General features: G+C 39.6%; 6 protein-coding genes across 10 annotated transcripts; 2 read left to right on the top strand and 4 right to left on the bottom strand.

Moving 5' to 3' along the window:
- Positions 1 to 2532: 2532 nt before the first annotated feature.
- Positions 2533 to 7475, bottom strand: LOC108135764 (synaptic vesicle glycoprotein 2A). Of its 3 annotated transcripts, none has more exons than XM_017256627.2 (9): positions 5758 to 6297; positions 5118 to 5296; positions 4880 to 5061; positions 4604 to 4803; positions 3849 to 4005; positions 3673 to 3787; positions 3037 to 3196; positions 2851 to 2978; positions 2533 to 2787 (listed from the first exon to the last, which is right to left on the bottom strand). In XM_017256627.2, the coding sequence occupies exons 1-9, from the start codon at positions 6126 to 6128 to the stop codon at positions 2732 to 2734; spliced, it is 1548 nt and encodes a 515-aa protein (XP_017112116.1). In that variant the 5' UTR covers positions 6129 to 6297; the 3' UTR covers positions 2533 to 2731. The 3 variants fall into 3 exon arrangements, 2 of the variants coding, with proteins under 2 accessions (XP_017112116.1, XP_041565458.1); XM_041709524.1 differs by lacking the exons at positions 2533 to 2787; positions 2851 to 2978 and adding exons at positions 7109 to 7194; positions 7365 to 7475 and having other exon boundaries at positions 3069 to 3159; positions 5758 to 6556; XR_005977683.1 differs by lacking the exons at positions 2533 to 2787; positions 2851 to 2978 and having other exon boundaries at positions 3083 to 3196; positions 3845 to 4005; positions 5758 to 6294.
- Positions 7476 to 7570: 95 nt separating this feature from the next.
- LOC108135757 (synaptic vesicle glycoprotein 2B) lies at positions 7571 to 10814 on the bottom strand. The gene is made up of 9 exons (XM_017256607.2): positions 10557 to 10814; positions 9824 to 10259; positions 9580 to 9758; positions 9333 to 9514; positions 8888 to 9274; positions 8297 to 8414; positions 8080 to 8239; positions 7895 to 8022; positions 7571 to 7838 (listed from the first exon to the last, which is right to left on the bottom strand). Exons 1-9 carry the CDS (start codon positions 10600 to 10602, stop codon positions 7783 to 7785), a joined length of 1692 nt encoding a protein of 563 aa, XP_017112096.1. The 5' UTR covers positions 10603 to 10814; the 3' UTR covers positions 7571 to 7782.
- Positions 10815 to 11657: 843 nt separating this feature from the next.
- Positions 11658 to 12903, bottom strand: LOC108149985 (mediator of RNA polymerase II transcription subunit 7). The gene is made up of 2 exons (XM_017277917.2): positions 12503 to 12903; positions 11658 to 12129 (listed from the first exon to the last, which is right to left on the bottom strand). The coding sequence occupies exons 1-2, from the start codon at positions 12830 to 12832 to the stop codon at positions 11797 to 11799; spliced, it is 663 nt and encodes a 220-aa protein (XP_017133406.1). The 5' UTR covers positions 12833 to 12903; the 3' UTR covers positions 11658 to 11796.
- Positions 12904 to 13305: 402 nt separating this feature from the next.
- Positions 13306 to 19617, top strand: LOC108135571. 3 transcript variants are annotated; one of them, XM_017256365.2, is made up of 10 exons: positions 13306 to 13677; positions 13886 to 14067; positions 14546 to 14760; positions 15655 to 16715; positions 16879 to 17138; positions 17263 to 17404; positions 17464 to 18107; positions 18160 to 18330; positions 18392 to 18595; positions 18843 to 19617. In XM_017256365.2, exons 1-10 carry the CDS (start codon positions 13650 to 13652, stop codon positions 18897 to 18899), a joined length of 2964 nt encoding a protein of 987 aa, XP_017111854.1. In that variant the 5' UTR covers positions 13306 to 13649; the 3' UTR covers positions 18900 to 19617. The 3 variants fall into 3 exon arrangements, with proteins under 3 accessions (XP_017111854.1, XP_017111844.1, XP_017111833.1); XM_017256355.2 differs by having other exon boundaries at positions 13307 to 13677; positions 16915 to 17138; positions 18392 to 19617; XM_017256344.2 differs by having other exon boundaries at positions 13307 to 13677; positions 18392 to 19617.
- On the bottom strand, positions 19610 to 20656 carry LOC108135581 (general transcription factor IIF subunit 2). The gene is made up of 2 exons (XM_017256378.2): positions 20021 to 20656; positions 19610 to 19959 (listed from the first exon to the last, which is right to left on the bottom strand). Exons 1-2 carry the CDS (start codon positions 20555 to 20557, stop codon positions 19663 to 19665), a joined length of 834 nt encoding a protein of 277 aa, XP_017111867.1. The 5' UTR covers positions 20558 to 20656; the 3' UTR covers positions 19610 to 19662.
- Positions 20657 to 21459: 803 nt separating this feature from the next.
- Positions 21460 to 22060, top strand: LOC121467551. Its single transcript, XM_041709148.1, has 3 exons — positions 21460 to 21663; positions 21724 to 21892; positions 21954 to 22060. Exons 1-3 carry the CDS (start codon positions 21460 to 21462, stop codon positions 22058 to 22060), a joined length of 480 nt encoding a protein of 159 aa, XP_041565082.1.
- Positions 22061 to 22472: the final 412 nt, after the last annotated feature.

The raw sequence follows: 22472 nt of genomic DNA, 5'->3' as shown, positions 1-22472 counted from the left end.
CAGAAACCATTTCATTTCATTTACTATTAAAAGAGCATAAGCTGAATATTTAAAATGGAGCGACTTATAATGACTTAACGAGCATTTAAATTATTATTTTTAAATCACATTTCCACACATTTTGTTTGCATTCCACTTTTGTTTACTTTAGGGATTTTGAGACCATTTTTTTTTTGTTTGCGAATATTGGTTATTGTGCTTTTGGCAGGCGTAAAGCAAACACAACACACGCACAGATGCGATGAGCGCACTCACACACAACAAAGCCACCGTTATTTGGCAGGACACTCGGTTCAAAATGCCGCTCGAATATACCGCTATCCTTGCTGAGCGCGTTCTTTAGCACTGCAAGTGCCGCCGCCGACTGAGCGTTTTCTGTGAATGTGGCTGTGGCTGTGGAGGAAAAACCAAAGTCTGCAGGTCCTTCTGCCGACGTCGCTGCCACGGGCAAGTCAACACGCACAACCTGTTGAGAGAACCACTGCAACATTACTCCATTGGCAACATGTTGCAGGAAATATATTTATGGCAACTCTATCGTACCATTGCATTACGTTTCATTTATTAATATGAATTTCGTTTAATATTCCTTCAAAAATATACAATATTCATTTCAAAAATCATAACATTTAAATCATGAATTATGGATGGCCAAGAATATAATTTCTCTAAAAACCGATAATATATATAAAGCCTACTTTATGTTACTTTATTATAAAAATACTGTTTCATCTTTATTTGAAGGACTTGCATGCATTACCTATTTCAATACAATACTTAATTAAGTATTCGGGACTTTACATCACAATTGCACCAAAATTAAATTGAATTTAAGGTCTAAGTACGTTGCTCAAATTTCCTAAGTGTTGGCACCTAATAAATCACAGAATGTTCAGCACATTGCTATTTCCGTTGTGCTAACTTTATTGTAATTTTTCTTGTTTTGTTTAACTGATGTACTAAGTTTGGTGTTTGGATGTTTGTTTCTAGTTCATTTCAGTTTTCTTCAAAATAAACGTAGAGCGTTGTGGTGCCATGATGAATGACCTGTAAACGATGGCAGAGGACACGGTTCACACCACGCCCACACACACTCTCAAAAACACCCACACACTTCCCCAACAAAGGCCACTTCAAGGACTGTTCAAATGACCTATTGTGATTGCGATAGTATGTGTTTGCCTGCTGTATTTTGTGTTTGCTAATGTCTGGAAATGTTTATCTCTGCCGCTCTATCTGCTTCTTTCGACCCCATGTGATTATGACTGCCCATTCAGGCGAATTCTAACCTCCCGCCCTCCTCTTTATGGACACCCAGAACACCCCCACCCCCCAAAACATGGAACTATGTACCTCATTTCTGCCCTGGGCACGCACACACTTACCCGCATATGCATTTCCATGTTTAGCTTTTTTTACGATCTTGTTTCGTTTAGTTTATAGCCTACTTTTAGCCCCGCCCCCAGCGCATCCACCCATTACGCCGCCCTAAGCATATTTCTGCACATTTTCGGCGCATACCCTGTTTGTAGTCACGGCGATTTATGCATGTTTATTATGATAAATTTATGCGCATTTGTTGTTCTAGAGTTTTTATAGAGAGTGCGAGAAGACAGGGGGATTACTCTAAAAACACAGGGCAATATGATGAAATTTTTAGCAAATACATTCATGCATTAAACAGGCTTTTAGTCAAATTTTTTTTCCCTACAGTTAGAATATGGAAAGTACTATTAAACGCGCTGTGTTCGAGCATTCCGAACTTTAGATGCCCATTACAAATTTGGAAAACATTACGGAAAGTTTTGTGCAGTCAGTTGCAACAATTCTGATTATGTGCATATTTTTGTAGCATACTTAAGCGGGGTTACTTGGCACTTAAACACAATAGCCATATTTCGATGGGACATTTTTTTTAATAATTCTGTTGGAATCAATAAACCTCTTAACCATTTTCTAATACTCCTTACTCTACAAATGGTGAGCAAAAAAAAAACAGATAACTCACAGCATCAGATTGCTCTAATAAAGTCCTTTTTGGGTGGTTCAGCTTCGTCAATAAATTGAACCGGAATAAGTGCAGACCAAACTACAGACATGACTCAATATGCATACATACGTATGTCCCAAGTGGGAGGAAAATCACTAACAACCGACAAGGGAACCGCCCCAAGTCAACATGTGTCAATTACCGCTTGACTTTGTTTTGACAGCCTGAGAAATAGGTTTGTTTCCTTGGTCGACAAGAAAAGTGCCCAGAAACTGGATACTCTCGCTGCCAGTTCTTGTGAAAAATAAAGCATACGCCGTGTGTACATCACGGGTAGAATTCCATCGATGGTGTCGCCAATGGAGAGCAACAAACTTTAGTGCTGATTTATGATTGCGGTGTGGTTAGAAAATATATCTCGGGGAAACTTTTAGCCAGACATCTGCTGGGAAAAATCGCTTTTGCAGCCAGCGAAGCGCGAATTGCGAGTCCCATTCGCATGTGCAAATTAATTGCTAACCGCAAAAACATAATTGCCGGCAGATATATTTTTTCCAATCAAAAAGCATAAAGAAATTAATCATGGCCTTCTGGCTTTGTGTGTGCTTGTGAATAAAGTGTAATTATCTTGAATTAACCGTGCAGTCAAAAGCATTGATTATTATTAATTCAGTCAGAAGACATCGATGACGAGACGGTTACAAAAATCTGGATAAACTTTCAGGAAAAACTTCTGGGCTATCAGCTCAGCGGTTGTCGATCGTCGACCTTCAGAAACAGCGAAAACACGAAGGCCACTGTGAAATGTAAGTGTAATTACGGCAAGTACTAAATCACTAATTAAACGAATTATTACTCACTGGACATCAGAGCGCACAACCAAAGAAACGGAGCCAGGCAACTGAGTTGCATGAAAATTGGCAACACAAGGTTGCCGCACACAGAGCCAAGTCTTCCAAAGGTCATAATCAGCAGCAAAACCATTGTCCTGAAGGATAAAAGTACATAAATATAAATTAGGGATTGATACGGGGCATGTATCTTACCTCATCAGGGTGGGGAAAATCACCACAGACATTCCAATAATTGTGGTGGCACATATGCCCATTAGAGTCAGGTAAACGGCGGACACTATCATCGTCCCCAGCGAAGTCTTCACAAAGTACAGGCTGCCCACCAGGAAAATGCAGATGAATAGGAACACCTCTGCCAGGATCTCACATAAGTTAATTTTTCAAATGGGGATGCAAAGTTTTTTTAATTTTTAATGTTTTCAATACGCTAAATAGTCAACCTTAATCAATAATAGTAATTTTATCACAATATTTAAGCAAATTTTTAAATATTTGGAAACCAACAACTTTTAAGTTATATATATTAAAAATAATTCCACAATTTTTTCCCAGTAATAATTTCCTCAATGATTTCTTAGTTGATACTTTATTTTAAATAATTTCTAATAGTATTAACAATAGTAAAATATTTACAGAAAAAGATGCAAGGGAAAATGTTTCTTTTTTAAGAACTCTTAATATTTGTTATTTAAAAAAGCTTATAAAAAAACTAGTTTTTCAATTTATATACATCATGTTTTCCAATACGAATACATTGAAATTACTTATATAGATCGTTTGACAATACCTTTGCATCCCAGAAAACAAATGTAAGACTACAGTACTCACTTAGTATGTGGTCCGCGACAAATCGGATACGCAACAGTGGAAAAATTATGAGGAAGCCGACCAGGCCAATACCCGACACGATTATGTTATCCAAGTAGCTTTGAGGGTCGTGGTTCTGTTCGTTTGAGATTATTACTTTAGACCCCGAAACCCGGAACAAGCGATCTCCTACCTACTAGAGCGCACTCCACCCGCTTGGCCTCCGCGTCCATGGACTTTGCCATCGCATTGTGATCCAGAACCCCGCACATGCTCGTGTCGTTTGCCCCCAGAGACTCCATTGCATTCATTGTGGCAAAGATCTGCGGCAGCCACAGACGCACCGAGTTGACACTAAAAATGGAAAAACTACATTAATGAACAGATTCCAATAGATTTCGCTAGGCAGATTCCGAATCTGGTCACGAAAGTTTAACACCACTTCAGCGTATTGAGAAAATTGACCTCGTAAAACTGAACCTTTAAAAAAAGGCAAACGGATTCATTTTTTTTCTTTTTGATGTTTTAAATTTCAAATTATTATTACAATTTTAAGAACATGGTCAAGTGCAGCTATATGTCATTTAAAAATTAATTTCCCAAAATTTTAGATTTTTAAAAGCCTGATTTCTTATAAAAACTTTGTTTACCGAAATGTATGAAAAAGTATATAGTTTGACATTTCTTCTAGCAAAACGACAAATTATATATTACTATTATATTATTATTTTTAAACATTTTTAATATTCAGCACAAAAAAAAATGGCACTAATGATAGTATTCTTATCCAATAAATTTTGGTGATCTGAATCTGAATTTGGATCAATCGACTAAAATTAAAAAAAAAAAAACCATTGCACATTTTTGAGCCTCGATATTAGGGTATCGGAATTGGTTTAGCTTTGGTTAATCAAAAAAAATAGTAATAAACAAAATGTTAACCCTAACTCACCACATTATCTGGCAGAAGTGCAGGCAGTAAACCAGCAACGAGATGGTCAAATAGGGCTTTGAAAACATCGGCTTTAGCTGTCCGAGGCCCTCGATAAACTTGTTCTTGGCGCGCACAAATCTTTCCTTGTGTGTAAATGACCGACCAGTTCCATCAAGATCAGCGGAGCGATCGGGCGTTGGATCGGTGAGACGTTTTACCTGCGAATTACAAAATATATAAATTTTAAGAGTTAAAGTACAGATGTATTTCTTGTAATTTAACAAGGTTTCCTACCGGATAGCTCTCCTTACTCTTGCGCTTGTTCACCTGATAGATGCGCTGCAGGGACACCAAGGCTTTCTTGTAGTTCCCCTGAGCCATAAGGAACTTGGGGCTCTCGGGCAGGAAAATGTGCAGGAAGCCGCATAGCAGACTGGGCACCGAGCTGACCGCCAAGAAGACCTGCCAAGTGCGAACTGCGGGTACAAGATGGAGTTCAGGATTGAGGCCACACCGTGTGAAACACACCTACACTCCAGAGTTCCCACCTCGAAGAATATGGGCACAGGCAGCAAAGCGTAGGCCAGCAGGGGTAAAATCATCGATCCAACGGAAACGCAGAGGCCCACGAACAGCATGATATACGGCCGGTGCTTCTTGCCATGGAACTCGGCCAGGTAGCTGACCACCACCGCAAATGGACCACAGATGCTAACGGAGATTTGCCTGTTAGATTGGTTATCGATTTTGAACTAAACTAAACACTAGAACTCATTTGGGATTTTAATTATTAGAAAGTCGTATGTTATGTTGGATAAATTTTAGAAACTTAAGAAAAACATTAAAGGCTTGATTAATATATGATACCCAATTAAACAAAATAGTTTTCTTCTTAAATCTGAGACGGACAATTAGGCCAACATTTACAAAAGTAGCAACGAAGCATGTTGCAACAGAAAGTCAACTTATTTAGTATGATGGGGCTAGCTTCAACACGCAGCTAGAACCATTTGAGAATTATAGCTTCGTAGATGTACGAAGTGTAACCCTATTGTGTGATGTTTGACTTTTTTTGATTGGATTTCTATCAGAGTTCCCGTTGCAGATGTAGAATATACCCCAATTCTTATTTATACGACAAGCTTTTGAGCTCTTTTTCTGGGACTACTTACATAAAGCCGTCAAAGAACTTGAAGGCCATTAGCTGGGCTGTGTTCTGGCTGAAGGAAGTGCACAAGACAAAAAAGCCGTCGATCAAGCCGCCAAAAATGAGCACAGGTTTACGCCCCACGGTGTCCGCAATAAATCCCCAGGGCACCGCCGAGATGATCATCCCCGCGTACGTCACCGCGTGCAGCATTCCCTTGTCCACGATGCTGAGATCGAGGTCGCATTCGGCCGAGGGCAACACATAGGACAGCGCCGAGGCCGAGAAGACCATCGCCGTGAGGCAGGGCGCCGCGCTGCACACGATGAACACGTTGAACAGCCCGAAGCCACACTCCGCGATGGCCGTCTCGAAGTCGGCGGCCTCCTCCGTCATCACAATAAGGATATACAGTCGGGGATGTCGGCGTAAGAGTGTCAATGGAAATTTTGAAAACTACTTAAAAGACTCCTGGATGCTTACGAAGCATATGGTGGGGACTGTCACATATTTTGACATCTGGCGTTTATTAGGATTTTCCAAATGGGAGTTAACACAGATTTTACAAAAGTTATTTTTTCGTTTTTAATTTAGTTTTTGATTAAAAATGTATATATTTTCACAATAAACAAGTCTAAGTGGCAGCTTGAACAGGTTGTAAATAAAGTATTGTGTGGGAAAGAGAACGACCGCAGTTCCCAGAAATGAAGTGACTGCAAATCCAGTAATTGTAAGAAAGGTTGCAGCCACAATATGTGTCATTAGATTGCTTACAGAGAAGTCGAATACCAGGCCAAACGTGTCTGACAAAAACAGTCGTTGAGCTGGAAAAATACAATGCGGTTAGTTCATGCAGACCAAATATTCTAGTGCCGACACATAAATTCCTTTTTTTTTGTTTTTAATGTATATATTTTAAACCAGTTTACCTACCCAAGTGGCAGGCTGTAAATAAAGATGTCAACAAAAAGTATAATAATACACTTTACATAAATTCTTTTAAGGATTTTAAATGACTTAAAAATGTATTAATAAGTATGCAACGGACTTGGGGACTAAAAACATATTAATGCATACTGCTTAGACTGCGTTTATAAGTAATGTCTAACCTCTAGTGATTTCTGTGGCAACTTATTAAATTACTTGATGAAATCAGACTCTATTTAATAGTTGAGTTTTTAAGAGAATAGTCCAATAAAATTTAAATATATTTAAATAGGATATGAACTTTATTGGTTAAAAATCGGTTATTATATTAAGGACATTTTACGGGTACATAAGCTGAAAACATTTAACGCTTTTAATTAATACAAACTTATAAATTAGTCAATTCAAATTTAAAAAGTGTTTTTTTTCTATAAAAAAATATGCCTTACCTATTTTAACTGAAGATAAGTGCAGTGCATGGATGTAATTAGTATTTTCGAACACTTTAATTGCATTTTGAAATAACCAGGGTGATCTAAAGTGGTTAAATTGGATTGCACTTTTAGTGAAAGTTGCTTACGAATCACTGAAGCGCTCAATCTTATAAAGCTGCCAGATAAGTCAACCCAGGCGGCACTAATTTCCACTTAGCTTGTCTGCAGCTAATGAAAATCTGGTTGATGTTATCTGCAGTCGATAACTCACCTGCCAATTCAGGCAAGCACCCCAGCCCACCTGAGTTTTCCCGGTTTTAGTTAATTGGTGCTAATGAGATTTGCATGTCGCAGCTTCCGCCGACTTTTGTCCTTGCTCACCAGACAAATCCTTGGAGAGAAAGCTGGATATTCCTGTTCGTTGGCTTTCTATTGTTTGGGGGCTGTAGCAAATTGAATCAAGTTATCCAAGCAATGTAATTTGTACCACAATAAAGATATATTTGATATTTGGTTTGATTACTTAAGGTAAATATAAATAGTTGTTGAGCGTCTATCTCCTCTAAGCCAGTTAATTTTTTACCCCTAATTTGTACAGCTAAACAAAGGCTAATCTAATGTCGCAAGATCTGGTTTAAAATGGAAGGGAACCGGTAGAACTTCAACCGATTGTTACGAAGCCTGTCTCTTTAAGAAAATGTCGCTTTTGCTGGATTAGGCAGGAATATTGAGAGGATGCCGGACACTGCAAAATAAATGTAAATAAAATGATTTTTGCTGAATTTCAAATAGATTACTCACATATCAGCACTGCGGAGACCATTATAAATGGAGGCAAACAACCAATCTGAACGAACACGGGAAAGAGTAAATTTCCTGTCAGGGCACCAAAGCGTCCGCACATCATGGCAATGGCAACCACAACAGTTCTGCCAATCAAAGACTTTAAGTTGATTCGTTTTCAATCAAAGGGCTTAACAACGTACCTTAATTGTGTGGGAAACAGGACGACCACAGCACCCAGAAGCGATGAGACTGCGATTCCGGTAATTGTGAGGAAGGTGGCAGCCACAATAAGTGTCATTAGACTGCTTACGGAGAAGTACAGTATCAGGCCAAACGTGCCCGACAAAAACAGTCCATAAGCTGGAAATATGCAATGCGGTTAATAACATACCGAAAATAGTTTCTAGTAAAACGTACTCATCATTCGCTTGGGACCCAAGGCACGGATGATTCCACCAGCAAAAAAGTAACCCACAAATCCAGTTGCCGAGACAATAATGTTATTCAGGTACATGTCCATTGAGATCACCTTGGGCTACAAAAATATATATTCAAGACATATAGTTACTAAAAAATAAATTTAAAAATATCTTAAACATTATGTAAATCAACTTTTAAAATTCAGATAAAAAATAAACATTTGTTGAATATTTAAAAGATATTAAAACTTAGCGACATATTATAAATACAAGTAGTCAAATTAAGGAAACTATAATTGTCATTATATAGAACATATTTACTGCCTTCAACATAAATAAGCTTTACTAACTTATAATTAAAATAAACATTAAATAGATAAAATTAAAAAACTTTCTGTAACGGTATACACCTACTTATATATAACACATCATAGTAATCTTTTATTTTGTGTGCTAGCCACGTCATGATCACGATGAACAGGCGTTAAGTGAGCTGCCAGATAAACCTAATCTTGAGAGATCCAAGCCTGATACTATCTTCAGATCTATAATCTAGAGATCTTATCTCCAAGTTTTATCTGATACCTACCACTGAACAGGCGTCGGCGTAATTCAGGGCGGTCTTCGCCGTCTGATTGACGCTGAACTCCAGGATGGTGCACATGCTGGCGTCCTCTCCATCCTCGACGTGCATGGCTTCGTACTCCGCCATGGAGGCGAAGAGCTGAGGCAGCCACAGCCGGATGGTGTTCATGCCCAGGAAGATGCCGAACTGCATCACGTAGCAGCAGAGGGCCAGTCCCAGCAGGGGCTTCCTGGCCAGCGGCTTCATCTGCTGCAGACCGGATCGAAGGCTCTCCGCCAAGGTGCGCGACGGTCGCTTCGAGGGCTCCTTTTCAGTCTTCTCCTCGATGGTGTAGATAACCTCGTCCCGGGCGGCCTTGCGGTTTGGTGCCTCCTGTATAAGAGCTTTGATCTGTGGGACAATGATTTTATAAATAATTAAAAAACAATTATTTTAACTATTTACTTACCGGATAGGTATCCTTGGGCTTGCGTGTGTTCACATGGTAGATCTTCTTAAAGGCCTCCAACGCTTCCTCGTTTCGTCCTTGGGCCATCAAAAACCGCGGACTCTCCGGCATGCCGCAGAAAATCAGACCGCTGACCAAACTTGGGATGCCCAAAACAAAGAGGAAAATTTGCCAACTATGGACTTAATAACAATAAATAATTAATGATTTCCATTACTTCAGTTGACAACTTTATAGGCAAACTTACTGTCCAAGCCCCAGAAGTGGAAGTCCCAATCTCTTGGAAAGATGCCCCAGGCCAGAAGAGGCAGTGAAACCGTAGCCGTGGACGTCACCATACCGACGATCATCAGAACGGAAGATCGGTGCTTGGGTCCGTGCATCTCCGTCAAATAGGTAAAGAGCACAGCCGCTGGACCATTTACCCTTTAAAAAGTATTTAACATATGCATAAAAAATACAATAATAATAAGAAATGTGTTAATACTTACACCAAGCCACCCAAGAATTTGAAGACCACCAGCATCGTGAAGTTCTGACTCAAAGCACTGCCAAAAACGCACACTGCATCGATCAGATAGCCCCAGTAGAGTATCTTCTTGCGCCCCTTGGTATCTGCCAGATAGCCCCAGGCAATGGCCGAAATGGTCATGCCCGCATAGGCCACCGCGTTCAGCACGCCCTTGTCCTCCAGAGTCAGGCGAAGATCGCACTCGGCCACTGGCAGGATGTAGGACATGGAGCTGGACTCGTACATGGCGGCACTCTGGGCGGGAATGGAGACGATGAGGAGCATTAGGTTGAAGAGCCCGAACCCGGCTCCCTCGATCGCCTTATCGAATGTGGCAGGACCTTCCTCGGCGGGCGTGGCAGCCGCCTCTGCCGTACTATCTGAATTCCCATCCGCATCGTTGTCATTTTCCAGCTCTGTATTTGATAAGATGAAATAGTTTTTTTATGGCAGACACCTTCTAATCTTTTGCAAAGCTCATTTTAGTTTTTTGATAAAGGCATTACGCGTTGCCTGGAAACGTGAGAAAAAATTTTGCAACTTGAAGAAAATTTTCCACATTCACCTTGCACAGCTCAATTCAAATCTCTTAGGAAGAAAAAAATCACCATTGACTTTTTAAACAAACATTTTAACGTTTTATGTAATTTTAAGTACACATATTAAAAATAAACCTCAATTTTCTTCATTATGCACTTTTATATTCCCTTTACCTTTACTCTTTTCAGGATCCACTTTTTCAGTATTCTTTTCCGACATCTCGGCAATTTCTGTTTTTCACAATATCTTTTTACAATTGGCTTGCTCTTGAAATTGATTGTTCAATTAATGCGCTACAGTCATTGATTACAAAGCGCAAGCACAAATTCCTTAAAGAGTTCAGTTCACAGTCACTTATTTGGGGTTCTCCAGTTTATTTGAATTTATCCGCCTATTGCTCACAGTTGCAGTGCTGAACGAGAAATGATCTCCTAGAGTGAATGGCACCTGTTTTTATCGGAGTTAGTCTCCATAAAACTGAAGATTCACTCACCAACAAGTCTCTTATCGCGGACTTTACAATCTAAAGAAGCTAATAAACTTATAAAACCATTTTTATCCAGAAAGAACACGTTGCGTTAGAAAGTAGGCACTGTGAGTTTCAAAAACCTAAGGTTTAACAGGAATTAATGCAAGTCCTATGGTATGCAATTGATAAATTAATAAAACATATTTTTCTCTAATAACAATTTAGAAGAAATTCCATTAAAAAGAGTCAGCATTATATTTTTTTTCTTAGTTTATAAATATTAACAAACATCCAGATTTTTCTAAAATCAATTTTTAATTCAGACCGCTACTATGTTTTTAACATTGAAACCCTATATTGACATCATGAAACGCACTGTATGAACATATTTGGGGTAGCCACGCTAATACCATGAGGTAGCAACCATTAAAAATAGGGAAACGTGTGTGGTTTTCATGAGTATGTCAGATTTAAGCAAACAGTATTACTTTAAATAAGTCAATAAAGGACCTTAATTACAGAATTGGAAACACAGATTTCCCTTATGTTACAAATCCCTGTTTGACATTTAAATCCTTCTTGAAGATAGGAAATTTTTCATTTTAATTTGATCCGTTTTAATGACTTTTGAGTGAGTTGTTAGTCCAGGTTGACTACGTCATTTCAACCGTGAAATCTGTGGATGCTCAAACAACTCGCTTTTATCTCGGGACACACGACTGTGGGGTGATCTTATCTCTGTTAAAATTATCTCCATCATGACTAAACACATTTGGGGCCAAGTGAATGAATTACTCATAAAGCGTGGAAGATGCACATCACACAATTGGGGTTTTTATTTCTTACACTAAAAGCAGTTATAAATATGAGGAGCTCGTTTTTCCAAACCGTTCACAATGATTGACACAATCTCTAGTGTCACCAAAGTCCAGCCTTCTGCCTGCTCATTCGATGGCGTCCACGAGTTTGCACAGCATACGATCGTGCTGGTAACTGGGGTCATTCTTTGCCGCTGCGTTTGCCTCCAAGGGATCCACCTCCGTCTTAATCTTTGCCCCACCACTCTCGTCATCATCCCCCAAAACCGGAAGCGCTGAGAAGGCAGTGTTCACGATCTCCCGCACTCGCTCCAAGTGCTTTTGGAAACGGGTGGCGGTCTCCACGCGCTGCCGCTTCTGCATTTCCATCATGACGCGTAGTGTTTCCCTTGCCTGATGAGGTCTAAACTCGTTCAGCAGGTGATGCATATTAACGAATAGCAGACTCAGATCGTCTATCTAAAATTATGAACAACAAAGATTTAATTATTATTATTATTTGCTTTTAATTAAAATTGAATTGACACGACGAAAAGAAAATTTTGGTCAGCCGCAGTTTATACAAATCGGGTATAGTCTTATCCTCTTAATCAAAAACTGTATAAAACCTTAAAATTGCCGTAAACTAGTAATCATTAAAGTTAATTAATTGGAAAGGTGCAGTAGCATGAACCGATTTACATATGATGATTTACATGACTAGATACTATTCCTGAACGAATTTCAATACATTAAAGCATAAATCATTTGAGGTTTATATTAATAACTCCAGGTATAAAAATTATTTAGGAAGTGATATGCATTAGTTCCGAACATAATTTATCTTCGTTACCTTCTCAGTGCGTCGCGGACTGTCAGGATTCAGGATAAGGAAGTCGATGAGGTCCAAGAAGTTGACCAGCAGCGAGTGGTTGAGCTTCTTGAGCTCCTTGCGCCGGTCGAAGTGGATGGGGATTAGGCGCTTAATGTTCTGGGACTCGAGACTCCGGATCATCTCATCGTTGTTGTACTGGATACCAAACATGCTGTACACTTCGTGCTGCGAGGGCGGCGGCGGTGGGCGGGGCGCTCGGTTGCGCCGGATGTTCTCCTCTGTGTAGTTGGCGATGTACCGCTCCGGCGGCATCGGCAGGCTGGAAACCTGGGTCTCCTGGTTGGACATTTCGGTATAAACAATTACACCTTGGAATTTGTTTTGTAGAGGTGGTGACACTATTAGAGCTGGGCTAGTCAAGCACGATAGTGATGACACTATCGACAGCATTTTTGATACTAGAAAATACCAAGCTCCAAGCAATTGCTCAAACGATAATCATTGAAGTGGTAAACATTTCAAAATAAAAATTTTGCGGAGTTTCATTTATTCTTCTTTGATTTTTTACGATACAAAATTTAAGAAAGTTTTTGTTTGGAAAATTTCAATGTACATTCTATTTAAACAGAGTTTAAAAAAAAAATCAACAAACTATTTATAATAACTCCGAAAAATTGTTGCTCTTCTACAAGAGCTAAACATGTCACAGAAATAAATCTTTTAAATATTTTGTGGTCTTCGTGCTAAAAATACTAAACAAAATATATTATCGATACGTTTAGGGTTACCATGCGTGCTTGGCTAACAGCATTGCCGCTTTACATTTTGCGTTCGCCTCTTCTCTCATTCGGTACTTGCTCGGAGAGCAAAACAAAATAAGAAACACATATATATCAAGGGTGAATAGGAAATCGTTCCTGCACCGATTCGCGCCAATTCCTTGCTATGAAATAAAAAACAAAACAGGAAAATAGAACTCAATTAGGGATAAGTCACTGAATCCATCGAAGACTTGAACGCGTGCCTCCACCATTTTGTTTTTCCTCGGTCCGCGTGTGTTTTTTGTTTGTGTGAGTGTGTTTGTGCAAAGCCATCCCGCAGAATGAATGTAAAAAGTGCAAAACCGAACTTAGGACAGACTTTTCGCAGTTCCGAATAGTAAACCATGGATCAGGAATCGCCGGAAGAAGCGGGTAAGCACATGGTCAAAGTAACGCCATCGAAGCCCCAGGCGATCTTCGCTTGATTAAGTCAGCGCTATTTCAGGTGTACCGCGCGTGTGTTTGTGTGTGCCTGTGTGCGTGAGTGTGTGAAGCAGGGAGAAATAAACAATAAAGCGGATCTCCGATTGGGTGTGATGTTTTTTTTTTAAGCAACTTTGGATCTTTTTCGCCCATACAGCCTACCACAGTGAAGCGCGTCGAGAGATATTGGACATCGCCCGAAACCGAACTGGAACCCAAGCGGCAAAGTGCATCCTTGCGTATGATGAGCAGCAGGACCTCGACTCGCTAATCGTCCTGCTCGAAGAGCTGTCCAAGAACACCGACTACTCCACGGACCTGCGGATATCACTGGGATATGTGAGTGCTAGAACATAGGGAAAACAGTAATAACTCGCTTAGATCAGCCATCAAAATTATGGCAAAATAACTTCTTAAATAATTTTATAAACCGAAATTCAAAAACATTGCGTAACTTTATTTAAGCTAAATTTTCCAAAGACTCAATAGATTTTGCAATTCAACAGGCCGGGTTTAAGCCGATTTTCAAAAGTTTCTGTGGGGTAAATTTTCCCTAAATGGACTTCCTTTATAGAAGTAAAATAAATCATTTATGTTAAGTTAAAAGTGTCAAGACTGTGTTGTTTTGAGACATTTTAAATAAATTGATTGAACATTTTTTATACATATGTACGTACGTATATATGTATATGTACGTATATGTACATATGTATTTGGGAACAATCAAATACTTAATTTGATATGAAAATTAATCTCTACTAAAATAAGTGAATTATAACATAAATAAAAAACACTAACCTTCTATTCCTTCTTATAGTATATGAAGGAGTTACAGCGCCACTGTTTACAAAACAGGAATGTCTCTGGACGATCGGCCATCATGGGAGCGGGAAGTGCCCTTCAATATTTTGGAAAGATCTATGGAGACCGCGTGGAGTACTTGCACCAGGTGGTGGAGAACCAGATGGAAGCCCTGCGCGCAGTGAAGCTTGAGAAGAAGAAACAGACGGAACAGACAGGCGGAAGTAGTGGGTAGGCTGAAGTCAGAAAATAAGAATCAATGAAGATAGTTAAAGATAAAACCATGTGGTCAGTCTTATCAGAGTCGAATACCGCTTATCGAGCTTTCTTTTACGCCCCCATCTTCGGCTTTGTTTACGTTAATATCAGTAAAGCCGGCTTCATTTCCCGTTTATTCACATGCTAATGAATGACGGAACACGTTTTTCTTCTCTCTAAAATAAATAACAAATAGAGTACTTAAAGAAATGAGTAAAAAGCCAGCTAAACGAAGGCAAATAAGAGGTAGACAAATAAGATAATTCACAAAATTCAAGAGCAACAGAAACGGTAGGGTTTTAAAGACGAAAAAACGTATATTTTAATGATTTGAAATTTGTACAAAATATTCTCAACATACTGTTGTTTCAGAGAAAAAAGTTTAAAACCCTACAACCACCATTAAGAAAATATTAAAAATGGTGAGTGTTTGTTATTAAATACTTAAAGAAATGAGTAAAAAGCCAGCTAAGCGGAAAAAACAAGAGGTAGGCAAATAAAAATTCAAGAGCAAGAACAAAAAAAGGAAAAAAAAAGAAAAAAAATTTAAACTGTGAATGTTTGTTTATAAATTAATTAATTAAAACAAGCTAATTCCATTGTTTACAGCGCAGACAAAAAATCATACTGCAAAATATAAGATAAGATAAAATTATTGAAATTAATTCAGTAAAGTTGATAATTTTTCGCTTCAATTGAGATAATAAATATGTACCTAAGTTGTTAGTTGACTACTAATACTAATTATATAAAACCAGTAAATGCTTCACGTAGAGTAGATTTTAGAATCATGCTATTGGACTAGTAATAAATATTTAACAATTACTTAGCAATATATATTAATTTTTATCCTTCTCAATTCAACAGGCCGGACAACAACGTTCCAACGCCGGAGGAGCCGCGTAAACGTCGCGCCAAAAAACTAACTCAGAAGGAAGTAGATCCCTATATGCTCACTGTAGAACCGCGAAAATTCAAGACCATGTCACCCGAGAAACGATTTAACTTGACAAGCTTTGTGAAATGCACGAGGAATCGAACGATAGAGTATCTTTACCAGGATCATACGCCGCCCAACTTGTGGAGGCACGCCCCCATTGTGGATCCCCACAATCCTAACGAACAGGATGAGAAAAAGCAGTACAAAATGTTTACGTATCATGTTGAACATCGGTATAACACCCTGCTGCCAGATATTCCATTCGAGCGGTTGAATCTGATCAAGGAATATGTGCACACGAACCAGGTGAACACCGCCGAAATACTCAACGAGCACATGACGACCAAGGACTACCTGGACGAGTACATTGCGCTGGAGAATCAAATGTTGGCCGCACGCTATGGAGCCACCGTCAGGACGAGAAGAAGAACGGATGAAACTGCGAAAAGAACGAGGGAGGAAACCGCAGAATTTGAGCTTTCAAAAAAGGTGCGACTGGACGAAAATGAGCCCATGGATATGGATACGGAAGCTGCGCCCGCCGAATCAATGGACGTTGATCAAGTGACGATAGCAGAAAACGATCAGCCACTGGCGTCCGGCGAGGCCTTACAAAATCAAATATCAGTGGATTCAGGCCTGGGCGATTCAATCAACACTAGTCAGCAGGACATCACAATCAATGCCACGCTGGATGTCAGCCAGGTGGAGAATTCCACATTAGGCGCGAGCCAAGTGGAAAATTTCTCCCTAAGCGAAAGTCAAGTGCAGGATTCGTCCTTAAGTATTAGCCAGGTTGAGAACTCTTTAAGCGTTAGCCAAGTAGAGAATCCACCACTGAGCAGTACGTTGGCCATTAACGAGTCCAGTGTTCTGGACAGCACGAGACTGAACTTGCCCCCTGGCAAAGATGACTCCAACCAGGAGATTTCGCAATTCGATTCCGGGATCGGTATGGACGACGTTTTTGATTCCCAGCTGCATACAGGTAAACTAATGGCAAAACAACGCCTGCCAAGCGTACTACGGATAAGTGTTTTTTTGATAGTTTTGTTGTAGTTTTAAAATACTCACAATTTTTATTTCTTCTTGTTTTTTGTTTTGGTACTTGATCCCGCATTTGCATCCCTGCATTGCAATTGCCACGGCAGGCCAGTCATTTGACGATGAGGGTGTTGTTCTTTCAGATCAAGAAGATCAGCGCCAGCTGTCCGGTAACGACGCGGAAGTGATAAACCTACCAGAAGAAAACACAGATCGATTCACTAAGATTGACGCGGAGGTTGAGTTGGATGTTCCAAGGGAGGTCTGCTATCCTGTTACGTTGAATATTTTGAGACTTTCGCAAAAATACCTCCGCCGTAAATGTATTTTTAAACTCCCAACAGAGTTCGACTTGTTTAAACAAGCGGTGAGTAATATTTCTGCTTCTTTTTTACAAATTTAAATATAAACTAGGGTTAGCATAAGTAAATATGCTAAAACGCATATAGATTTAATTTCATTTCGCTATTGTTTTTTTCTTCTAATTTCAGCGTCTGCCTTCAAAGCGAGAGACGGCACCAAAGTCTTCACCCTCTGCTAGAGCTCTGCATGTAGGGATAGAAAAAGAAGTTCCCCAAACAGAAGAGCAAATACCCGGCTCCCCAGTCAGCTTAGAGTTCGACGAGGATTTCAGTAAGTTGTTTTGCGATTGTTATTCACTTTGTGTTACTAACGTTATCTATAAATTCTAGATTTCTTGGGCTTTCGTCAACGTCGACCCACACTGGATTCTGGTTTTGATTTTGACGATTTGCGAGCCGAAACATCAGGGGCTGTTTCCACCATAGGAGAAGTTAAAGTTGAAATCGATGATCCTGTTGAAAACCAAGCCAATAAGGTATCAAATGAATCTGCAGACGATGTTGCGGAAGGGACTGTCAACGCCAGAGTGGAAAGTGGATTGGGAGAATCAATAGCATTCGATTTAAACACTACAACTGAACCCACAACAGTAAATGATAGTGCAGATGCCGCAAGATTTGATGTGACTGAAAACTCCGGAGCGGAAAGTGGATTGGAGGTTACAGCCAACGCAGGCATGGAAAGCGGATTGGAAGCCACAATAAGCTCTGAATTAGACACCACCACTGAGCCAATCGCAACGGACAGTGTTGTTTTAGATGTAACTCAACTTGACAATTCAACAATGGAAGTCACTACGATGCTAGACAACGCTACAATAATTGACGAAGCTCCATCAAAGGATTTGCCTGCTAATACAACAACTTCAGACGACAGGATACAAGATACACATGTAGATAGCTTCGCTAATTTTATGAGAAGCGACTCGCCACTGGACTTTGGTCACCCCGATAGCCTCTATTCCAACCTTAAGGTAATTATCATGTTCAAAATACAAATCGCAAGTATTAACCGAGTTGTTACAGACTCGAGACTGGCAGATAGCCCATGAGCGCCAGAACTTCAACATTAATGACCTGAGCACTGAAATATTGGACGTTTGCACGGCCGGCAATGGAAAAGCCACCTTAGCGGATGTAATGAAAAACAAAGATCCCAGTATTATGTGTTGCTACATGCTGGCTTCACTAATGCTGGTAAGTTAACAAGCTATTCCGAAATGGAAAACAGTTCAATCCTAACACGCCTCTTTTTCAGACAAACAACGGTAACGTCACATTGAGTTTTGGAGTTAGCGATAATAGTAAGCCAAACGAGACGTCTCAGTTTTATATGCAGCTACAAAATAGGGAGCGTATGGAAATCCATCCCGAGGATGATGTGGGCAACATGAATGCATCCAAGAGCCAAACGGCGCCGGTAAAGACCAAACGAAAGTCAACGGAAACGGCTTCTCCCGAGGTGTTTGCAAAAACTGTGCGTTTGATAAAGCCCATCCCAAAGATAAGTCAGTCCCACGGCGATGACGACTCGGGGATATCTTCGATGGGCTCTTCATTGGCATCAACATCCCGGTCTAATTAGTAGTAGTCTTGTGATCTGTCTTAAATGTGTTGAATTGTTATTTGTGTAGATTCGTCGCTTTTTCGTCGTCGTTTGTCCAGCTTTTGTGCCTATTCGAATTATCTTAATACTATATTACTTTCAGGCCCAGCGAGCAATGCACTTTTCCCAGCAGTACAGCAAGATCAAGAGGCTGCGCTAGATCAATACCTTGCCAGATATACATTTTATTTCATTTAAGTGTGTACAAATGTATTTTAAGTTTCTAAAGTTTAAAAGAGCTGCAACAGAAAGTAGCTTTTATTTTAAGATTCAATGACGCAATATTTGTTTAGAATAATTAACCAGTATTATCTAAGCTCGATTTCCTCAAGCATGTGAATGAGTTGATGCCACCTTTTAGTTTTTTTCTTTAATTTTTTCGCCTTACTATTTCATTTTCTTATACTTTTGAAACTTATCATTTCCTTTTTCTTTTGAATTTAAGGTTCTCAATGATTATTACAAATTTTTACATTACTTTATTTCATTTTTTACCATAATTTCTTTTACTTTCACATTTTATTATTAGCCATTTTTGGACTTGCATTTTGAAAAAATAGACAAATCATCGTTTAAATTGACCACAGTCAGTGTTTTGGAAATCCTTATGAGCTGATAGTACTAGTATCAAGTACCTGATCTCATACTGTACAAAAGTATACAAATTTAGATTTCTTTCTGTTCTACAATTAAAAGTATGTACATGAGAAAAACGTCAACTAATAGATAGCCATTTGTTCATAATGTCGCCTAGGTTATAGTGTATATATGTATGTATAATCAGAGTGCAAGAAAATGTATATTTACAGTGAAAAAAAAATGTTTTTTTCATAGGTCTAAGTGTAGCTCTTAAGGAATAAAACGAAATCATGCAATCACTTAAATATGTTTTAATCATGGTAAGTCGGAGGCTCTGCTTAATGCTATTCCGAATCGCTGCTGCCCGACTTGTGCTCCTCCTCCTTTTTCTCCTCAGTCTTGTAGTGGCGGTACTCCTTTTTGAGCTCCCACATGTTTTTGTGAGGATTCTTCATGTTGTAATCGCAGACATCCTTGAGAATCTCCTTCAGATAGCTGATGGGCTGGTTGGTGATCTTGACCAGATCCTTGATGTTATAGTACTGATGTTTCTCGAAGGCGTGGAAGAGCATGTCCATCACGGCATTCTTGTCGTCGCGCGCCTTTTTGCCCTCGGCCTTCTTGCGCTCCCGATACTCGATCTGCCCAAAATAGTTCGATTAATTTGGAGTTGGTTAAGGGTGAGTCTATGGTTGGACTTACATTGTGTGCGTGATCCTTGACGGGCTTGAAGTTCTGGACGATCTTGTCGATGGGCTGCACCCGCCGCTGGGGCTCCGACGCCTTGCGGATGGACTCCAGCTTCAGCTTCATGTAGCAAGTGTCGGCGATGGGCCGGCACTCCAGCTTCTGGACGATCCGGCCCTCCATGTAGAGCTTCTCGTTGTCTGGCTGCGCAGCCGGGTTCGCCGAGCTCTCCTTGCCTTCGGAGGGGGCCATGTGCGAGAATACCCCGAGCGTTTGCTTGGTCACCTGCGACACGTCCAGGACGTGCTCCGTGGGTATCTTCTCATCCGGATCGAGAGCCAGGACGGCCGGAGTGAGGGAGAGCGAGACTTGGGCCTTCTGGCCGGGCGTCTTGTTGATTCGCAGCTTGCCCACGTCCATGTTCGTGGGGGCCTTTTCCCATTTCTGGGCAATGTATTTCGGCACCTTCACCAGCCACACGCCGCGTCCGGCGTTGGACAGATCCAGGTCCTTGTCGATTATCTGCGTCTTGTCCTTCTCGTCCTTCGACATTCTGTTTGTTTGCGTTGGCTAAATAGGGATTTACAAATCTACTTGCACCGCTTTCGGATTTTTGTTTTTGTGGCGCAAATGTAGTGCTGCAAAACGCCAAAGCAACGGTAATGGAATTACACAAGATTTGGTATTTTCAGTTTTTGGTATTTCTATGTATCTACATCTTACATTTTACATCTTACATTTTACAATTTTTGTCTTCAATTTTATTGTAAGGTTACTCAAGGCGGGAAATTTAAACATATACAAGAAAATATTTTCGCCGGAAACTTACCAACAGCTTTTTCAAGGATCTGTTTGCCCATTGTACCACTTCTGCTGTACAAACATTTTAATTGAGCGCCTGCTGGACTTCTGCCAGGCATTAAACTTATCCGCAATTAAATTTTTGGCTCCTCACACTGCCTTCCTCCCTTTCTCCCTTCCTTTCTTTTTCAACTTCCATCCCCTTTCTTCACAAACATAAAAAAATTAAACGAATCTATTAAAATCTCTAAATGAGATATATTATATTATATGCTATTGGCCTATTTTAAGTTATTTCGGATTTTTTTCATAGATATTATTATCAGTGTTGTCAGTAATTTTCGGATTTACCGCAAGTTATAAAACATTTTATTAAAACCTTTATTCAAATCTTATTGGGAATTTCGAACGTGTTTCAATCTCAATTCCATCTTTAGAGCTTTCGTTCTGCAAACCTGCTCTAAAAAGCTTTTTGATAAGATTTAGCATATCTTATTGGGAATTTCGAAAGTGATTGAATCTTAATTCCAGCTTTAGAGCTTTCGTTTTGCAAACCTGCTCTAAAAAGCTTTTTGATAAGATATAGATGGAACGAAATAGTGCATACATAGCTTCCAAACATTGTTCAGACTTTATCAGCAGAGGTTCTCGACATGTCTATCATTGGTCTGACCTTTTTGGGTCTTTGTCTGAGCCCTGCTCTGGCTGTACTCACACCTGAGAACCATTGCGATAATCACTTCAGATACGACACGGAGGATGATGGAAGGACCCACATAGGCATCTTCACGGCGCCAAAGTTGGACACTTTTAATTTTAGATGGAAGGCGACTTTCGAAGTGCAAGGATCTAGCGCGGTAAGCAATTAGTAAGTCAAGTGTAGCAATTTGTAACCAGACATTTTATATATTTTCAAGATGTTTGTAACCAGATTGCAAACGTATCCCACTAAAGATTTGGCAGTCATTAATCTTTTGAATGGTGAGCCGGCTCAGGCATTTCTCCGGTTCATAAATATCAACACCGAGCTACCCAAGCTGCGCTCTTTGGTTTTGAACGGCAATGAGCTGTGCTCTAGTCCTAGATGTGAGTACAAAATTGGGATTCCGCAAGGATCCACATTAATCACAAATTCTTCTCTCAACAGACCCCTTTCCCAAGACTAGTGTTACTTTGAACTATCATATGTTCGTTAACGTTAATGAAGGCAGGAATTTAACTACGGAAACACCCATCTTTGAAAATAATCTATGAACAAAGTGACAATTGATAATTTTAATTATAAAAATCTTCCTTTTTTATCAAATTATTTTTATTATTATTTTTATTTATAAGGTGTGTTTTGATATACAATTGAAATGCACCAAGGCAATTAATTTGTTTCAGTGCTAAAGAAAACATATTTGATTGTGGTAAAAAACCTAATTCGTTGTAGTTAAAGATCATTAACAGCAGGGACTGTTATCATTATAAGTAATGTAATAAAAATCACAATGCAATAATTATTTTTCGCTTAAAAATCGGAAAATGTTTATATAGAATATAAATACTTTACAGAGTCGGAGATATCTCCTTCACTGCGTTGCAAACTTCTGATTGAAACTTTAATACCTGATTTAATTTCAGCGCCGTCAGGACAGGAAATAAAATAATAGAAGCAACAGCT

Source organism: Drosophila elegans, unplaced genomic scaffold, assembly GCF_018152505.1.
Source record: "Drosophila elegans isolate 14027-0461.03 unplaced genomic scaffold, ASM1815250v1 contig_476, whole genome shotgun sequence".
In the NCBI taxonomy this organism is placed as follows: domain Eukaryota; kingdom Metazoa; phylum Arthropoda; class Insecta; order Diptera; family Drosophilidae; genus Drosophila; species Drosophila elegans.
Note: the sequence above shows the minus strand (reverse complement) of the source record. Positions and strands in the feature narration are given on the sequence as shown.

Bases quoted from the DNA above. Each gene is read 5' to 3' on its own strand.
- LOC108135757 (XM_017256607.2), bottom strand. From the start codon at position 10,602: ATGTCGGAAAAGAATACTGAAAAAGTGGATCCTGAAAAGAGTAAAG. The intron at 9,759-9,823 runs GTAAGTATTAAC...TACTTTTTAAAG, and splicing joins AAATTCTTGGGTGGCTTGGT to GGTAAATGGTCCAGCGGCTG. The intron at 9,515-9,579 runs GTAAGTTTGCCT...ATTGTTATTAAG, and splicing joins CCACTTCTGGGGCTTGGACA to TCCATAGTTGGCAAATTTTC.
- LOC108135764 (XM_017256627.2), bottom strand. From the start codon at position 6,128: ATGACGGAGGAGGCCGCCGACTTCGAGACGGCCATCGCGGAGTGTGGC. The intron at 4,006-4,603 runs GTGAGTTAGGGT...TTCCATTTTTAG, and splicing joins CACTTCTGCCAGATAATGTG to TGTCAACTCGGTGCGTCTGT. The intron at 3,197-3,672 runs GTGAGTACTGTA...AGATCCTGGCAG, and splicing joins TGTCGCGGACCACATACTAA to AGGTGTTCCTATTCATCTGC.
- LOC108135571 (XM_017256344.2), top strand. From the start codon at position 13,650: ATGGATCAGGAATCGCCGGAAGAAGCGG. The intron at 13,678-13,885 runs GTAAGCACATGG...TCGCCCATACAG, and splicing joins GGAATCGCCGGAAGAAGCGG to CCTACCACAGTGAAGCGCGT. The intron at 18,331-18,391 runs GTAAGTTAACAA...CCTCTTTTTCAG, and splicing joins TGCTGGCTTCACTAATGCTG to ACAAACAACGGTAACGTCAC.
- LOC108135581 (XM_017256378.2), bottom strand. From the start codon at position 20,557: ATGTCGAAGGACGAGAAGGACAAGACGCAGATAATCGACAAGGACCTG. The intron at 19,960-20,020 runs GTAAGTCCAACC...TATTTTGGGCAG, and splicing joins TCAAGGATCACGCACACAAT to ATCGAGTATCGGGAGCGCAA.
- LOC108149985 (XM_017277917.2), bottom strand. From the start codon at position 12,832: ATGTCCAACCAGGAGACCCAGGTTTCCAGCCTGCCGATGCCGCCGGAG. The intron at 12,130-12,502 runs GTAACGAAGATA...TCATAATTTTAG, and splicing joins GTCCGCGACGCACTGAGAAG to ATAGACGATCTGAGTCTGCT.
- LOC121467551 (XM_041709148.1), top strand. From the start codon at position 21,460: ATGTCTATCATTGGTCTGACCTTTTTGGGTCTTTGTCTGAGCCCTGCT. The intron at 21,664-21,723 runs GTAAGCAATTAG...TATATTTTCAAG, and splicing joins AAGTGCAAGGATCTAGCGCG to ATGTTTGTAACCAGATTGCA. The intron at 21,893-21,953 runs GTGAGTACAAAA...TTCTCTCAACAG, and splicing joins GCTGTGCTCTAGTCCTAGAT to ACCCCTTTCCCAAGACTAGT.